The 13,794-nt window shown below is 35.1% G+C and overlaps 1 protein-coding gene across 2 annotated transcripts; it reads right to left on the minus strand.

The window, feature by feature from the left end:
• Positions 1-2,621: 2,621 nt before the first annotated feature.
• Positions 2,622-13,495, minus strand: LOC109158200 (probable UDP-N-acetylglucosamine--peptide N-acetylglucosaminyltransferase SEC). Of its 2 annotated transcripts, XM_019306076.1 has the most exons (28): positions 13,065-13,495; positions 11,933-12,078; positions 11,702-11,800; positions 11,535-11,585; positions 10,541-10,657; positions 10,406-10,462; positions 8,927-9,046; positions 8,568-8,630; positions 8,397-8,475; positions 7,780-7,889; positions 7,624-7,677; positions 7,471-7,538; positions 7,257-7,359; positions 6,875-7,077; positions 6,686-6,782; positions 6,113-6,184; positions 5,928-6,004; positions 5,736-5,849; positions 5,540-5,624; positions 5,287-5,454; positions 4,694-4,804; positions 4,519-4,605; positions 4,299-4,426; positions 4,122-4,204; positions 3,884-3,989; positions 3,641-3,787; positions 3,269-3,389; positions 2,622-3,142 (listed from the first exon to the last, which is right to left on the minus strand). In XM_019306076.1, exons 1-28 carry the CDS (start codon positions 13,279-13,281, stop codon positions 3,023-3,025), a joined length of 3,003 nt encoding a protein of 1,000 aa, XP_019161621.1. In that variant the 5' UTR covers positions 13,282-13,495; the 3' UTR covers positions 2,622-3,022. The 2 variants fall into 2 exon arrangements, with proteins under 2 accessions (XP_019161621.1, XP_019161622.1); XM_019306077.1 differs by lacking the exon at positions 8,927-9,046 and having other exon boundaries at positions 2,692-3,142.
• Between the last annotated feature and the right edge of the window lie 299 nt (positions 13,496-13,794).

Below are 13,794 nucleotides of genomic sequence, written 5' to 3' on the forward strand. Positions count from 1 at the left end.
AATAAAACAACTTAACAAATCAGAACTTTAGAAGTCCGATTACTTCAATAATCAACGCAAAGAACTAAGAATAATATTATAATAGTCAATTGATGTATTAAAGGCGATTACTGCTATATCTTGTGTGTATATTACAATAGAAACACTTAACCACTTCCTATTCTCCAATCACCCATGAGTCACACATTTTATTGTGTGGCACTTTAAATTCTTGACTAATGACAATATAGCAAAAAAATGAAGAGAGAGATTAGAGGAGTCAGCACTCAGCATCCCTTTAAACGGGCAGGAGTAGGCACCACTCAAAGCGAGATTCACATGAGTTGCCTTTCATCAATGATAATGAAACTTCAATAGAAGCAAAAAATCAATATATGAAATGGACTTGGAGTAACCGTAGAAATATTCAGAATAAATCATAATCTAGGCATATGATATGAATACTTTTTGCTGAAAAAAGTATTAAATTTGGACAACACAACCATGAAAAATATATTGTATCTAATCCAATCAAACTACTTGGATGTTAAACCTACCGTTAATTTCGAAACGCGACTGAACTGAATGATCAAGGCTGAAGACCTAGTGGTAAAAAAGGGATGCAATATAAAATGAAGACTTATAATTTTTGTAGTCATCAACTCATTGTATTTATAGGTGAAAAATATGAGAATTATAAATTTGTAAAAATTTCAAAAAGAAAGTGTATTTATTTATTTAAGATATTGCCCTAATCAATTCATTATATTGATATTCCTAATCAATTCATTATATTAATATTCCTAATTAATTCATAATATTGATATTACTAAATTTCCATTTTTAATTTTCTTACCAAGTAAGCTTTATTAAGTATTTGACCAATAAAATATTTTATATATTTAATTAATTTGACTACAAAAGTTTGGGTGGGAAATGAAATAGGAGGATTTTACTTTTATATATATATATATATATATATATATATATATATATATATATATATATATATATATATATATATATATATATATATATATATATATATATATATATATATAGATATATAGATTTCTAAATATATAAATTTTGTATACTAATACTTAACTTAATATTATGAAAAATTAGTTTAAAATAACTTCAGTTAAACTTCGTTAACTGAACCAGACACATAAAAGGGAACGAAGGAACTACAATAAAAAAAAATTTCAAAATGTTTATTAAATCATATTCATTTTTGAGTACTATTGACTCTATTACAATGTAGTATCTGTTTTATACTTTCTCTAGTTAATGCAATCCAAAGAGTCAATATCCCATCATCGGGATTCAATCTGTGGTACAAGGGATTAGTTGGAAAACTAAACTACTTGATAGTAACTCGACTAGATATTGCATACCCAGTTAGTATTGAGTCAGTACATGACATCCCCAACTGTTGATCACTGGGTAGTTGTAGGGCATATCTTGAGTTACTTGAAGGGTGACATGTGATATAGAATTCTATATAAGAATCATGGTCACACTAAGATTGAGTGTTTCACTGATATGATATTAATTAGAAATGATCCAAAGAGGATCGAAGAGCACAATCGGATATATATATATATATATATATATATATATATATATATATATATATATATATATATATATATATATATATATATATAAAGCATAATGTGGTTTCTTATTTGAGCAGAGTCTGAATGTAAAGCAATGACACAATCAGCATGTGAAGTGATGTGGATAAACAATCTCCCGAATGAATTTGATTTCAAAGTTCCGATCCCTGCAAAACTATGGTATGATAATCAAGTTGATCTTCATATTGCATCAAACTCAGTATTTCACGAACGAACCAAACACATCGAGATCGACGATCACTTTGTTCATTTTTTTATTTTTATTTTTGAAACGATTGTCACTTTGTTCATGAAAAGATACAGCAAGGGTTAATCTTCACGAAAAAACAACTAGGAGATCTATACACAAAGATACTAAATGGGACTCAACTACTCAAGTTAGTTATAATTCTACTATTGAACTGCCAAATCTTACTCCCTAAATTTTACTTCCAATAAGTTACTTTTTCATACGGTTCCAATGCAAGTGTCTATATCAAAATTTAGTGTGTAAGAATAAAAATTGAAAGTACACATAGTATTTTTTAATTAATTATTTGTGTAATAAATTGGACATTATTTAGCATCTACACTCCAACTTAAGGAGTGTTATGAAATGTACATTATTCTGAAATGCATACATTAAGTAGCATGGATATTTATAGTGATTTGAGTAAACGTTCATAAGGAAATAATCTCTCTTAGCTTGTTTCCTTCCTAGAGATCTGTATTCACAAATTCAGAAACCTTCTCTTCGTACAAGCCCTAAATCAACCGCCCCATTATCATCTCCTCTACTCAACTGCTGTTCAATAAAACCAGTGCCTTCTTAAACTTAAGAATAATTGGGGTGAGCTGTTGTCAGGTTTTAGTAATTTTTATTGAAATGATTACTATTTGCAGAAAAAACAAGACTTTTAGTCTTGTACAATACTGATTACTTTTTTTTTTTCTTTTTAATAATGTGACAACCCATAATTCACCTTCAGTATACAACATTCACACAGACACCACATATATATTAAACAGCTTTCTTTCAAAGCATATGTGGTAGATATTACACAAGCTTTATTTAAAGAAAGACAAATCCAAGCACAAATCCTGCGTATTTCCAGTTCGTAAGGTTAGGGGCAAGTACCCAGACAGCTATGCACCGCCCTCTACTATACCCTAATAAATCATCATATTAGTAATACAGCACAACAGCATATATGCTGGGAGGAAAAGCAGCATGGGAATGGCAGAGTACACAGAAAACTTGGTTGGAGAATCAGACCCCCACAATAACAGCTCCATTTTAGACTCGTCATAATCAATATATGAATTTCAGTTTTACCATCTCCAATCTTGGCCGTAATAAATAGTTAGGCTCTTCACATTCTCTTTGGCATATCTACACTCCCGTTTTTTCTCTATTCTCAACTACTAACGGTTGCAGGGAATTCCGCATCATTCTCTGTCACTTTGAAGGGCTGAGGCTGTTGGCCACAGCAGTACAGATTCCACATCTTGAAATATGAACGCTCCAGATTCTTAACCTGTCAAAGAATGATAGGCGGCACAATCAACATATTGTTATGACATTAGTTACAGCATTCTTTTGTACAAAACCCAAAAACAATATGGCACCAAGACCAGAAAATTGTGAAAGCCTCATTACACACCCAGCGTGTTGTATCAAACAGAGGACATGTCATCCGTGCAGCCTTTAGTCTATTCGTGAGATCCTGCAATTTTGTGCGATTAAGTGCCAGTGATACAGCCTTCTCTTCATACTCTTTCACACTGCATGGCAAAACAGCAGTAAGACAATTGGGTATCAAAAACATAAACATACAAATAAATTAAAACATCAAATTGAAGTTTTTTTTTTTAAAAAAATGACTTCAAATACATAAACTAAAAGAATAAAGAATAGAGAGCAGAGATGAGGAAATTTTAGTAGAGCAGTAAATTACAACACAGAGAACACTAGAAGTCAATGGCACAAATAAATTATACACAAGCATAAAATGATCAGAGTCAAAAATACCCACTTGCTGACAATCATCTCTTCCCCCAAACCTGTAGCCAGACACAATGAACCAGCAACTCTTGTTGCCATTTTTTCCAGGGGAAGTGTCACCATAGGTAGGCCAGCCCAAAGAACATCTGTTCCAGTTGTGTGGCCATTGCACAAAGGCCTATCCAGTGTAAAATAAATAAACTTTGTTACTTAAATAGGAATCAATATGTAATTGTGTAAAACTAATAGTGAGGCGGTTATTAGTATTCTATACGTGTCAAGGAACAAATCTGCCAAAGCACTTCGTCTTATATGCTCCTGTTTCATTGCAACATCTGTGAATATGATTTGGTCTGGTTGTACCCCTTGTGAAGCTGCATCTGAGAAAAGATAAACTACTCTGTTAACTTCTATCACTAACCATTTTTTTTTAAAATTCCAGCAATGAGTGCTTCGAAAGTCTAAAGACAAGGAAGTTTGATGCATAGAAGCATGACAAAATAAATACATACAGGCACGAAGCCGCATTTCACCAGCAGCTGGAAATCTGAGAAGCCAAAGTGCACTGTTTGGTACACGCTTAAGAATATTGCACCTGCAACAAAAGTTCAATTAGTAAGACGGGACGTACATCAAACAGTGAGCTAATACTAAAACCAATGGTCAGTTAAAAATCCATCCAGGATTACCAGGTTGTAAAAATTTCTGGGTCCATCTTGTAGAGTTGATTGAAACAAGCAAATATAAATTTGTCCTCTGGGAGTCCATGGTCTGAGCGCTTTGGTTGGCATTTTGGATCTAGTACATCCCGATTTTTCTGGTACATTGTAACAAGAGATAATCAAGTAAGACGGAAAAAATACCAAAACCCCTAATAGACATCAAGATCAGCAATCAAGAGAACTTTACCTGCTTGTAATCATTTACAAAATAACAATGAGGTAGATGCACAAGCTTCTCTGAATAAATATGTGAGTACTGAGTAGGTGAAACAAACTGCCAAGTTCAAAGTAAAAAGACAATGTCAATGATCAAAAAATCAAACACATAATCAATTATCACATGACAGAAATACAAACAATACCTCATCAGTCACCAAATAATGTATATAGGATGCTCCAGTAGTTCCGGGGAATCCCATGTATGAAACCTGGATTGGAGCAGGTTGCATGGAAAATATCTCATTTCTAGCCCCCTGCAGCATTGTTTTAAGGAGGTCAAAGCCAAACATCTTAAATGAAATATATTAGCAGGCTTGTGTAAATCAAACATCTGAGATGCAACAAGATGCATCTTACATTTTATAGATCTTTAGAAACTGAGAGTTTGAAACATCAAAGCTAAATTTTAGGGGTAGAAGACAAAGGATGGCTTAACTATTAATTTTTTTTTTTTTATCTTTCTTTCACAAACGGCAAACCTACACTCTAATAGTCTGGGGTACTTGAAATCACCAAATCTCAGACATCTTAATTTTAAACATAAATCTGTTCTTTGGTAGGTACTGCATCAAAAAGCTACTAAGGCACACATATTTTGCAACAAAATTTCATGATTTCTAATAACCGTCTTAACTAATTTTCCCCAAAAATGTAACATAATATGGGAATTTGCTGCAGGACAGCAGTAAATCAGTTAAAAATCAATTCAACTTAGGAAATGGAAGTACAATATCACCTTGGTATAGCCATTAAGATTGACAAGAATATGTATCTGATTCTCATTAATCATCCTTGCTATCATATCAGATGACATGGATGATACATCAATAAAATGCTCAGCTTCAGTCTGGATGCGCTGCCTCCATTCAGTACCATCATTTTGACTTAGAGCATAGCAGAAAACCTGTGAATCGAAAGGATATTACATCCTTAAAAAAGAGAAAGAGTCAAAATCGTATATCAAAGAAGCGCGCCTATATTTTACAAACCTCAACGTTTTCTCTGTCATGCATGCCAAACACAGATCCCATGAGATGTGATAATGGATGGTTGCCGAAATCACTACTAACATACCTGGCAGAAGAAAGAAAAAATTAAGGATTTCATACGTCTATTTCCATCCTTTTTTTGGTTCTATAAAACAAAGATAAAGACAAGAAGGATTATACAATTCAAAAAACATACCCAACCCTCAGTCGACCATTCCTACCACCCTTAAGGGGAAATGGAGGAGGATGGCTGAAAGGAGGAAGTGAATAGCGAGATGCAATCACAGAGGAATGCTGGGCATACTTTCGACTGCACGAGGAAAACATCAAATTAGGCCTAGAACTATGTCATACCAAAAGGAAGAAAAAGAGAAGGAAAAAACCTCACCTGATATCTAAAGCTAGCATTGGATCAAGAGGATATGCAATTGCATGGAAAGGTTGCACACTAGGTAAAACTGACATCTGGGGGTGGAGTTATGGATGCAAGAAACAGCACCATTAGCAAACATAGAAATCACAATGGTGTATCAACTGCTGACAACATAAAGACTAAATAATTGAGAGTTAAACCTTAATCTGTCTTCTAAGTATCGCCTCCACTTCAACAAACATCTTCTCTCGATCATCCCAGTCACAAGCACACTGCAAATTCAATACCAAAACAAGTAAATACATTTACATTAAGTCATAGAGTAAAGCCTGGATTAAGAAGTGTATATATTGCCCTCCAACAGGGAAAAAAAAAAAAAAAAAAAAAAAAAAACTTCACTTTTTCTGCATTTGTTGTCCAACTAACAAGGTCAAATATGAATGCAGCATATGTAACTCATTGTAAACGCAAAGATGTTATATGAGAAATGTTTAGCCCACTTGCAAATAGATATCTAATCAAACCACTAAACATGATTAGTAAAAGGGACAATTTAGAAGCAAGTCCCTTCTTGCTACGCCTTTTAGGACAATCATTGCACCAAACTGCAGGACATGCAAATCTGGTAAATATGTAAACTTCACTTGGATTTTCAAGAAACATAACTACAAAAATTTACTTTCAAGACTCATCACTTCTTAAGATTTACTTATCAAGCATTATGGGTGCAAAGGATGACTGAAGCCTGAGAGCTGAAAACAAAATGCACACACCTGTAAGGTGTGAAGCAGATTACAAGTTGCTTCTGGGAAGTCAGGACGTAGCATCAATGATTGTCTGTAACTTTTTATAGCTGCTTCCACATTGCCACTAAACATGCAAAAAGAACAAATATAAGCACATATAGGCAGAGAAGAGGGTGACAATATAGTATTCCACTGATGAAAAAATTGTGATATTACCTGTCCTTGTAAGCTGAAGCCAGATTTGCATGAGCCTCGGCCATTGATGGCCTGATGTTGATAGCTCGGAGATAATCCTGAATTGCTTCATTAACCCTCCCAATTTCTTTATATGTATTACCACGGTTCACCAGCCCATCAGCTGCTGAAGGGTCAATCCTAAGTACTTCATTATAGCATGATATGGCATCTACATAGTTACCCTGTGATTGGAACCAAAACATGATTATCACCAATGCCCAGTGGATACCATAACATTACAAGAGAGATAAACAAAAGAATGGAGACAACAAATTGCTAGTTGCCTAAAGACTTCCATGCATCTCCCACAAAGATCAGAAGTCAAAATATTTCTCCATACAAGGTTAACTTCAGACACTACCTGTTGTTTGTATATTATGGCTAAATTGTTAAAAGGGGCCGATAGCCCAGTTGTCACAGCTAAAGTTGCCTTGTAACATTGGACAGCAGCACTTGCCATGTTCCTACAAAATTAGAAAGTATACTCTTGAAAACAGGTTGCATTCAGCATAAAGTTCACTTGATAAACCTTTGAGAAAAGGGAACATGAATATAACAAATCCAACAAAACATACCACTCCATATAAATATTTCCAAGATTAGTTAGCGCCTGAGGGTGATTTGGTTGGAGAGAGAGGCATTGCTGCACATGCCATGTTATATTAGAATAATCAAACTCTTGAAGTGGGAAAAGAGAAAAGCACTTGAACAAGAGAGAAAGAACTTACACGGTAGCAATGTATTGCCTCTTCAGTTCTGCCAGTGTCTTTCAGTGCATTACCCTAAAAAGAAATACAACGAAAGAAAAAAAAAATTGTATAGAAATCTGAATCTGCAAAGTGACTGTTACAACTAGCAAGGTTGGATATGAAATAAGGGCTAACCAAATTATTATATGCTTCCAAGAATCCAGCATCACAGGAAATAGCTCTCTTATAATTGAGTATTGCCAACTCAAGGTTGCCTTGCTCAAAGTACAGACTAGCTAAGTTTCCTGCAATAATCAAACTTACTATGATGCATAGGCAACAATTTCCCAATTACATTAAAAAAAGAAACATTAACAGCATGATGAATACAGCACAATAATCTTTACTAAATTTCATTTCTTAATTGAAAAATGTTATGGAATATTAAATCCTGGAAGAATATATTTTATATGCTTCCTTTTCTGCATAGAACACTGAGCTTTAATAGTCTTTCCATCAACTGAAATAACAAGAGGACAATAGAATATCAAAGCACTGAAATCAAGGGCATGCATTTCCTTTCTGGAGAAAGATTTCTTTTCCCAGTTGATTTGACAGACTAAATTTGTAACTTCATCAGAAATTTAGACTGAAAATGGGTCACTACATGTAAGCAAGCCATCAATCAAGAATATTTACAAATTACAAAATCCTCTTTCTCTCTGCTCAAACCCAACACAACCACCAACAATGAACATGTGTGTCATGAACCTGGATGCAGTACTGTAGAGCCCTAAGAGAAAACCACTCACCAAAAGCCATAGCATAGTCTGGTCGCACTTGGAGAGCATGCTGATAACACATGATAGCCTCTTGCTGCATCCCCAAAGCCTGGAAAACGCAAAGAAGATCTTGTATTGCTCCAGAACTAGTCCGGGCATTGCCAGCTACCTGACCCTATTAGCACAATGCACAGGGCTTACCTTGTAGACATTTCCCAGGTTCAAGTATGCATCTGAAAAATTTGGTTTGAGCTTGACTGCTTCCTGGAAAGTAAGAAATTTGAAGTCAAATACATTTAGAATATAAAGCAAACTAAGAGAGAATAGTAATGTTGCATAAATCTAAAGGTTGAAGTGTTTGTTTCTTGTTTGGGCTTATCCAAAGCTGGATTGCAAAAAAAAAAAAAAAAACAAAAAACAAAAAAAAAATCAGAGGAAAATAAGAGGGCAAAAAAACCCTCATTTTCAAGAAGCAAATGTTGGGCAAAACAAACACTAAAAAGGGTTCTTAGCTGATAAACAAATAATTAAATCAATAAAAATAAAATAGCATTCCATGCCTTGTAGTACTGCAAAGCCCTATTGAAGTCGCCTGCTTCCATAAAGAGACCAGCAAGGTTGGACCATGCAATAGCAAATGTAGGTTGTATGCGAAGTGCCTCAACATAGCAATTGTATGCCTTAAAAAAATAGAAATTCAATCCTTAAGGCCAACTCATTATATCATCATCAGTCAAATACATGCCTATGTTAAAAATTAACACCAAAGAAATTTTAAAAAATACAAAAAAAAAGACAGTAAAAGTTACAACTTCTTCTAAAACAAATAACATAGAACCATGGTTATCAAGGCGGACTTTCTAGGCGAGATATATATATATATATATATATATAATAGAGCAGAACACTGCCAGGTGATAGAAGTATAAGTGGAGCCAGAAGAAGGGCAAAACCGCAGAACAACCAGAAGCCCAGAACTGCAGAAGTTCAGAAGGCCACTCGGCCAAGAAGAAGGGAAGAAGAAAGAATGGCAGTCGGCAGATGGCTACTTGAGATCTGAGAGGGCTGCGACGGCGGTGGTCGGTGGATTTTGCAATGCGATGCGAAGGTTGGGAAGGGTTTTAATCCTTTTTTTCAAAAATAAATTTAAATATATATATATATATATCTGGGTCAAACCTGTTCAAGCCCGGTTAGGTATCCCAGACTCGCCTCGCCCATTTTAGGCGAGGCAAGCTCACTAGGCGTCCGGTCTCCACCGACCAGACGCCTTGATAACCTTACATAGAACTATTTGAAAACAGATTGCTCATGTAATATAACTTTTTCCCCCATAACATTAAATAGTTTGGTTTGCTAGTGTCTTACTCATATTCTAGTAAATAACTGATTACTCATTTAATATAACTTTTTTCCCCAATGCCATCAATTGGTCTGGTTTGCCAGTGTCCTACTTTATGTATCAGTGGTCTACTGAACAGTCAACAATGTTAGTGTTTTGGCTACAGTTAAAAATACAAAACCTAATAATTTATAGATTCAACATTTTCCCTATAACATCAAATAGTTTGCTTTGCTAGTATCCTACTCATATTCTAGTGAATAACAGATTACTCATGTAATATAACCTTTTCCCCAATGCCATCAATTGGCCTGGTTTCCCAGTGTCCTATTTTCTGCATCAGTGGTCTACTGAGCAGTCAACAATGTTAGCATTTTGGCAACCGTTAAAAATACAAAACCTAATAATTAATAGATCCAACATTTTAATGATTTCATTATTTCCTTAAGGCCAATAGTTCAATTTGTGTATAGAACATCAAGGAGTGATTTAGCTCATTTTTCAAGCATATTTGAAGTATAAAGTACATAGGGAGCATCAAGAAGTCATTACAGTTCATTTTTCACGCATATCCAAAATCTGAAGTAAATGGGGATATTGGCCTTGTCCAACCATATGAGTAAATCTCAGAAGTATACTGCAACTACCAAATTGCTTGTACAATGACAAAAGGTACAAGGATTAACTGTCATCTTACCTCTTGCACTCTCCCTTGTGTTTTCATGAAATTGCCAAGATTACTATGTGCATCAACCTACACAATATTAAAAAATTCACTAAGAAGAATACAAGAAAGAACCAAACTCTATCAAAACAAATGAAAATAGGATACCAGCTGTGGATTTAGTGCAAGAGCTTGGCGGCAACATTGTGCTGCTTCACTTAGTCTTCCAGTTCTCATGTATGCACTGGCTAAGTTTGACCATCCATCTGCAAAGTTGGGACGAAGCTGCAAAAAGATAAATCAAATTAATTACAAATAACCATGTGTAGCAAACCCATAGGTCATTGCAGACAGCTTAACGATATAATGCATAATAAAAGGGAAGATAGTAAAGAAGTCTTTAAGAGCCAGAACCAGTGCCGAAGTATGGAGATTAAAAGTGAAATTTTTGTTGTGGCAAAACAATATGAGACTGGAAAGATTGGGAAGCAGAGAACAGATTAAGGCAGCCCCTATATGGATCAAATTTTCTGTATGGACACCCCAAAAACCATAGTCAAACAGAGAATAATCCACACAACCACCACTCAAGACCAAACAAATCAACAGCAATAAATGATTTATGTGTGTGTGCGCGCGCGCGCGCGTGCACCTTAGAGGCACTTCAGCCCCAGAAGGATATGCTTCATTTCAGTAGTGGAGCTGCAGTGCACTTAAGTATTCCATCATCATTGCATGACATCAAAGTGCTCACTTTAACTATGAACATTAGCAACTTTATGATTGGGATTCCCACAACTTGTATGTGCAAATGAGGACATCAGAGGTCAAGGTGCACTGTAGTAATGCTAATTGCCATAATTATGTAACTTAAAATGTTGAAGGATCCTGTGTTAATAAAATAGACACCCCCTCCTTGACCACAGCCTTGTTGCATCATGTGCTTCTCAAGGACTTGTAAATATGCAAAATGTATATACTTATGCATCTTCAACATGTCACTTTATTTTCCTCTTCTTCTTTTTTTTTTTTTTTTGGAAAGGTGAATATCGAAGATGAAAGGGGTAACAAACAACTCAAGATTTTAGACTAAATTTTAGACAGGGCACAAGAATGGGAAACTGAGATTTCAAGCAAAAAACAAAGGAACATATGCACAAACCTCAATTGCAACTAAATAGTAGCGGATTGCAACATCAATATTTCCTTTCTCCTGTACATAGAATAAAGTTGGAAATGAAAAAAAAAAAAAAAAAATGTGTTAACACTTGACATAACAACCAGACTAATTTAAAGCTCATAACATATATATAGAAAATAGAATTTCACCTTCCAAGCATTTGCCATATTTCCATAACACTCAGCAAAACGTGGGTTAATACAAAGAGCTTCTTCATTCTTTGCAATGCACATATCAAAGTCATGCAACTAAAGCACCAAAAAAATAAATGTTTGTAAGAAACACAAAAATATCAAATACAGTTCCTAAGATGTATCATGTATTCATGTATGTGGACCTCTTGGAAAAGACAGACAATACAACCAAGAAAAGAATAAAACCTGATAATATATTGCACCAAGAAGAAGAAGATTATCCGTGCGCCTTGGATTTCTCTCATATACAGTCTTGCTATGTTCCAATGCCTGCTTATAGTTCCCGGCTTTGTAATTTTGATGAGCAAGGTTCAAAAGCACGTCCTCATCAACTACATCGTGTAGAAGTTATAATGTCAAAAACTATGGGTAGGGGTGATACAATTTACACACTTTTCATACAATTTATGCACTGCAAAATTCTTTTAAGGAAATCCAGAACTGCTTTGCAGAATTTGTCAAATATTTTTCAGATATCAAGAATTACATTTATTTTAACAAGTTTAGAAATTTGTATCCTTTCATTTACAAAATCTAAAATCCATGATGTAAAGCAAAACCATTGGTATGAGAACTTATCCATGAAAGGTAATGAGTTAGTTAAACCACTCTCTAAAATGTGAAATTGAAGAGATACTTACAGCTCAACTATAAGTCATCTAGACAATGAAGATAAAATGTGACAATATACCAAGTAAAAGAAGCACAACAAAAACCCAAGCATGTCAGTATCAATACTCGGAGTGCTTGTGCAAAGACTCTTAACTTGCTAAGAAAGAACATTCAATGTAATGTAGCCTATGTGACACAAACACAACCACAGTTGGAAAGCATGGTTGCACAGTATGCATAAATAACCTCCTATTAAACCAAAAAATAATCAAAAAGCCTAGTTTGATGTATATATTTGTAGAGGTATAAAATTACAAATTCATCTGAAGTTGTGTGGTTCAAGATTGTTTCATCTGTTGATGATCGATGCGTAACACTAAAGTCCTATAGATTAGGCTAAGCTCCTTCAGTTTTGCCAACTGACTCTCAGATTGGAATGGAAATTCACAAGGGAACAATCAGGTGTACACTGTACAGTACTACACAAAAGACGAAACTTAAAATTTTATAAATAAAAACAGGAATTCGAAACACTCCACCAAAAGACCTAATTTGAAAACCTAGAATTCACCTAAAAACCAAAAGCGTTTCCAAATTCACCGGAAAACAAAGCTCTAGCATATCGGAGCTTCAAACCCTAAAATCGAACAGAGGAAGCATTGGCAAAGTGTTATGTTAAGCATAACTAAGGAGTTGAATATAGGACCTTCAAGAGACAGCTCAGGCTTGACGTTGGTGGAGGACAAGGCAGAGGACTCGGGTTGCAAGGAGAACGAGGAGTCAGCCCTCTGATCGACGCCGGAGATGCCGATTCCATCGAAGGAAATCCGAGGAATCAACAGGTGGCTCTGCTGTTGCGGCTGCTGTTGTTGCTGTTGCAGTTGCAGGTGGTACTGCCGAGGATCTCCCTGCAGCGAGAGCATGATTGCCGAAGATCTATGGCTACTCAATCCAGCGCAGAATTTCGCAGTTCTCCAGCAGAAGAGCTGGAATCAGACATACAGAGAGATAGAGGGAGAACAGAATCCCTTTTTCTTCGAGGGCTAAACAGCGACTTCTCGGCGATGATACGATACCAGTACTCTCTCGACAAAGACACGGATACTGAGAAGACCGGAATAACCCTCCTTATATTTGAGTCCCGCGTTACCAAAAGCTCCATATTTCGGAGTATTTTTTAAGTTTGATTCACAAATTGAATTTAGTTATATTTTTAATTTATTACGGAGTACGATTTATATGAATTCTATTTTTAATATCATTTTCTACGTATATTAGTTTAAAATATTGTTTTTTTGAGTAAATATCTAAAATGGTCCCTCGACTATAGCTAAATTTACAAATTGGTCCTTGATTTTCAATTTCAACCAATTAAGTCCTTAACTTTGTAATTTTGACACGATTTGGTCCTCCATCTATTTGACCGTTTGTTGACC

Source organism: Ipomoea nil, unplaced genomic scaffold (assembly GCF_001879475.1).
Source record: "Ipomoea nil cultivar Tokyo-kokei standard unplaced genomic scaffold, Asagao_1.1 scaffold2805, whole genome shotgun sequence".
In the NCBI taxonomy this organism is placed as follows: Eukaryota; Viridiplantae; Streptophyta; class Magnoliopsida; order Solanales; family Convolvulaceae; genus Ipomoea; species Ipomoea nil.